We start from the raw sequence: 5065 nt of genomic DNA on the forward strand, positions 1-5065 counted from the left end.
CTCAGTGCGTAGTTATGCATATTGCATTTTGAGACCAATCGAAAAACAACATGGCCGACAGGCAGCCATCTTGGATTTTGACAATTGAAGATTGTTATCGCTATTTATCAGAAATTGCTGAAAGGATCTTTCTGAATTTCATTTGTAGGTTGCCCTCTGTGTCTAGTTATACATATTGGATTTTGAGACCAGTCAGAAAACAACCTTGCTGACAGGCAGCCATCTTGTATTTTGAAAATTGAAGTTTGTTATCGCTATTGTACAGAAGGTACTGAAGGGATCTTTCTCAAATTTCATATGTAGGTTCCCCTTGGTCCCTGGTATTGCATTTTGGGACCAATCGGAAAACAACATGGCCGACAGACAGCCATTATCGCTAAATCTTGAATTTTATATATAGGTTCCCCTTGTTTGAAAAGTACTAGATCTAGAGGGCTGTTTCTGAATTTACACAGATTAGTAAGACTTAGAAGAAGGGAAAAGTAGAGAAAAGATCAATCTGACATGGAACCTATAAAGATCATTCAATGGTGGGCGCCAAGATCCCTCTGGTTTTTAGATTGACGAGGTTTGGTTTTGGAAGTTGAAATTTATATTCATCTTGAGATTCAAAGCAATTCTCTCAAAGAGCTCATCTCTTGAATGATATATAGGCATTGGAAAAAGTTCAGTTTTCAATATGTTTTTTTCAGGAAGTAATATATGAATTCCCATACCGAAATAAAGCACACTAAAGTATACTTTGATGCTACTTTAAGTATACACTTTTTCCTACTTTTTTGAAAAAGTACCAAAAAAGTATACTTTTTTTGTACTTTTCTGGACTTAGAAATTTTTCAGAGTACTTTTTCTGTACTAAATTTGGACTCTGAAATTTCTCAGAGTACTTTTTTTGTACTTTTCTGGACTTAGAAACTTTTCAGGGTACTTTTTCTGTACTTTATTTGGACTCTGAAATTTTTCAGAGTACTTTTTTTGTGCTAAAATCTGACTTAGAATTTTTTTGAAAGATTGTGAAAATATGGATGTACTTTTTTCCTACTTTTTTGGGACTTAGAATTTTTCAGCTCATGCCATTGTGCTTTTTTTGTACTTATTATGGACTTAGAATATTTTCAGACATTGCGAGGGGTTATAGCATATTAATATTTTCAAAATTAAATCTGACTTTTTCAGTCGACTACAAATCTAAGACTAAAAAAATAATACCCAGGATTAACCACAACAAATATCTATCAAATAAGATACAGAAAATTATCATTTAGTAATATCAAATGTTTTTGATCTCGTTTTTTGTTGTTTTTTTTTTTTGTCTTTTTTATGTTCTAAAAAATACTTTTCATACTTTGATCAGTACCACAGAAATTTATCTAAAAATAATTAAAATTCAACAATTATTATCATAAGTATTTCACTTCAATGTACTTTGTTAGTAAGGTTCACACATTTTATCGGTGATTTAGTAACACTACTGCATACCCAAGCCCTTAAAACGGCCATTAAAAACCACATTAAAAATTCCCATCATAAAACCATCAATCATGCTATTAATTTTGTACCTTTAATTGCTATTAATTGAAAAATTTTAATACAAGTTTGATAGTCTTTAAATGTGACAGTTTTCAATTTTAATGATCATCAAAGGGTTGAAACAAATCAATTAGTTAATGGTACTTAATTAATACATTTTAATGGCTATTAACAAAACATTTATAATGATCATTAATTATTTCAATAATGGCTTTTAATTTAGCATTAATGATTATTAAAGGTACAAAATTAATGGGTCTGAAAAAAAAACAATAAAATTTAAATGCATTTTAAGGATGTTAATGGTTTAACAAAAACATTAATAGTCATTAACTCTTATGATGTTAATGACACTGAACTGAAAAAACACCATGAACAAAAGAAATCAGCATATTGTATGTAATTTGAAGATATTAATTGCTATTAACATTAGCAGCCATCAAAACAACAATTAACAGGCATTAATTTTTACTGATGGCACTTAAACAAGACTTTTTAACAGCCATTAGATTATCTATCTTAACTGCCTACCTGAAATAAACATTTTGACAAAAACAAGAAAGAGTTGTTATCTATATCTGTGGACCAGCAATTTAGCAATTCAATGTTTCAAAGTCTGTGGCAAAACTCAGGATCACTCAAGTCTCTGATTGAATTCATTCCCTCTCTGTATAGTTCTCCAATTTCTTCTTGAATTCATTTAAAAAAGAATTCTTCAAAAGAATGCTTTTCAGAGCAATAGCTCCAAATTTGCCATTTGGAGCTAATTTTAGATAGGCATTATCCTTGGGCAGTTTCCATACACAATACTCCATATCTGGATTGACCTCATAGTCCCTTGTACTAAGCTTCATCTCATCAACATCAAATTCTTCATTAGAAACTTGCAATTGGTCCATCTTGTAAAATGTTTTGGAACTAGTTCGTACAATGAAGTCATTTGTCATTTCTGCTGTTTGCAAAATTCCCCAATACAACTGTTTCTTGGAATATTCCATTAACACAAAGTTTTTGAACTTCGGAATTTCTGTTGTATTTGTTTGACATTCCTTTCCATTTTTTTTCTCTACATTTATTGGTGAAACCTTCTTTGTCTTTCTTTGGTCATCTTTTTCTGCGATATGTCTCTCTGTCTCATTTGTCATTGGAAGCTTTTGGACAGTCTTCTTTTCACCTGCAGGCAAGTTAATTTTTTTCTGTTTTACTTTATCACCCTTTTCTTCAGTATCTGTGCAATCATGAGTACCTGGATGCCTTTTCATTCCCTTTATGGAAAGTCGCTCTTTTTTCCACTTAATGACATGATTTACAAGTTGTGGAGACAATGTAGTGTCCCCATTTCCTGCGGCTAGTGGCAATTCTAAATCATTTTCATCTTCAATGCAGTCCATCATGACAGACTTAACAGCAAGATCAACAAACATACCTGCATCCATCGACACAACAATACCTTTTGCTATAATTTTGTTGTGGTTTGATCTTGATGTCAAGTTGACCAATTGCCCCATTCGAAATGGAACAGCATCACTAGTAAAAGTAGGAGTTGAAGGATTACCTTGACTGCCATGTTTGTTTGGTGTATGTACACGTTTGCCATTACCCTTGTCACGTAAGTATTTACGTCTGTTCTGCAAATTCATTCCAAGTCTTTGCTACACTATCCTTGTGTTTGGCTTCAGTTGTGGTGCAACTAGAAAGATAAAGTGTTATAACATGGTATTATATAGAGACAGGTAACTCGAAGTCTTCATCATACAGTACATTGTAACAAGTCTAAAGACATATAGGCTAGCTATAGTCACAACTTAGATTAAGCTGAAAAACATTCCCACTACTGTAGTGTTGTCAAGACATATTTGACCTTGTGACCTTGTCTGCCATGCATGGTCACTTTCATTAATTTTGCTCCATCGGAGGAATCTACTGGCAAATGGATGTTTATACTCACGTTTCAGAATGTTGTCCAGAAAGATTTTTTTCCTTCCCGCTGATATTGACGATAAAGGGGGAGCGGATTTCCATACCCCAGCAGCATCAGCTGCATCTTTCATAAGATGGCTGAAATTCTTCTGTGCACTGGAAGGTTTTCCTCTTCGCAGTTTTTTCTCAAGCATTTGACAAGCAGAAAATGTATACATGTCTGCTGCAGAATCATCAGATGTTGATTTTTCTGCAGATTCATTAGATGGACTTTTTTCTCCAGATTCATTATTGCAACTTTCCTTTTGAAATTTCCGAATTGCCACTCGATCCATACAATTTTTGAAAATATCTGCCAGGTCATCATTCAAAAACTGTAGTAATTGCTGGGTAGATATGTCATTATCTGAGAAGAAATGAAGAAGAACAAATTTAGAACGAAACAAAACCTATAACCATATATGTTTTTATCTATGATCATTAATGACTATAAACTATATCATTTTGCATAAATTAATATTTTTAGCCCACCATCATCAGATGGTGGGCTATTCAAATCGCCCTGCGTCCGTGGTCCGTGGTCCGTCCGTCCGTCCGTCCGTCCCTCCGTCCCTCCGTCCGTAAACAATTCTTGTTATCGCTAATCCTCAGAGAGTACTGAAGGGATCTTTCCCAAATTTCATATGTGGGTTCCCCTTGGTGCCTAGTTATGCATATTGCATTTCGAGACCAATCGGAAAACAACATGGCCGACAGGCAGCCATCTTGGATTTTGACAATTGAAGTTTGTTATCGCTATTTCTGAGAAAGTACTGAAGGGATCTTTCTCAAATTTCATATGTAGGCTTCCCTTGGTGCCTAGTTATGCATATTGCATTTTGAGACCAATCAGAAAACAACATGGCCGACAGGCAGCCATCTTGGATTTTGATAATTGAAGTTTGTTATCGCTATTTCTGAGAAAGTACTGAAGGGATCTTTCTCAAATTTCATATGTAGACTCCCCTTGGTGCCTAGTTATGCATATTGCATTTCGAGACCAATCGGAAAACAACATGGCCGACAGGCAGCCATCTTGGATTTTGACAATTGAAGTTTGTTATCGCTATTTCTGAGAAAGTACTGAAGGGATCTTTCTCAAATTTCATATGTAGGCTTCCCTTGGTGCCTAGTTATGCATATTGCATTTTGAGACCAATCAGAAAACAACATGGCCGACAGGCAGCCATCTTGGATTTTGATAATTGAAGTTTGTTATCGCTATTTCTGAGAAAGTACTGAAGGGATCTTTCTCAAATTTCATATGTAGACTCCCCTTGGTGCCTAGTTATGCATATTGCATTTTAAGACCAATCGGAAAACAACATGGCCGACAGGCAGCCATCTTGGATTTTGATAATTGAAGTTTGTTATCGCTATTTCTGAGAAAGTACTGAAGGGATCTTTCTCAAATTTCATATGTAGGCTTCCCTTGGTGCCTAGTTATGCATATTGCATTTTGAGACCAATCGGAAAACAACATGGCCGACAGACAGCCATCTTGGATTTTGACAATTGAAGTTTGTTATCGCTATTTCTGAGAAAGTACTGAAGGGATCTTTCTCAAATTTCATAT

At 34.6% G+C, this 5065-nt stretch overlaps 1 protein-coding gene across 1 annotated transcript; it reads right to left on the bottom strand.

Moving 5' to 3' along the window:
* Positions 1-1379: 1379 nt before the first annotated feature.
* LOC117323879 lies at positions 1380-3967 on the bottom strand. Its single transcript, XM_033879384.1, has 2 exons — positions 3479-3967; positions 1380-3220 (listed from the first exon to the last, which is right to left on the bottom strand). The coding sequence occupies exon 2, from the start codon at positions 3168-3170 to the stop codon at positions 2187-2189; it is 984 nt and encodes a 327-aa protein (XP_033735275.1). The 5' UTR covers positions 3171-3220; positions 3479-3967; the 3' UTR covers positions 1380-2186.
* Between the last annotated feature and the right edge of the window lie 1098 nt (positions 3968-5065).

The sequence above is a fragment of the Pecten maximus genome, chromosome 3, assembly GCF_902652985.1.
Source record: "Pecten maximus chromosome 3, xPecMax1.1, whole genome shotgun sequence".
Classification (NCBI taxonomy): Eukaryota; Metazoa; Mollusca; class Bivalvia; order Pectinida; family Pectinidae; genus Pecten; species Pecten maximus.

Excerpts from the sequence above, each read along its gene's own strand:
- LOC117323879 (XM_033879384.1), bottom strand. The coding sequence starts at position 3,170 with ATGAATTTGCAGAACAGACGTAAATACTTACGTGACAAGGGTAATGGC.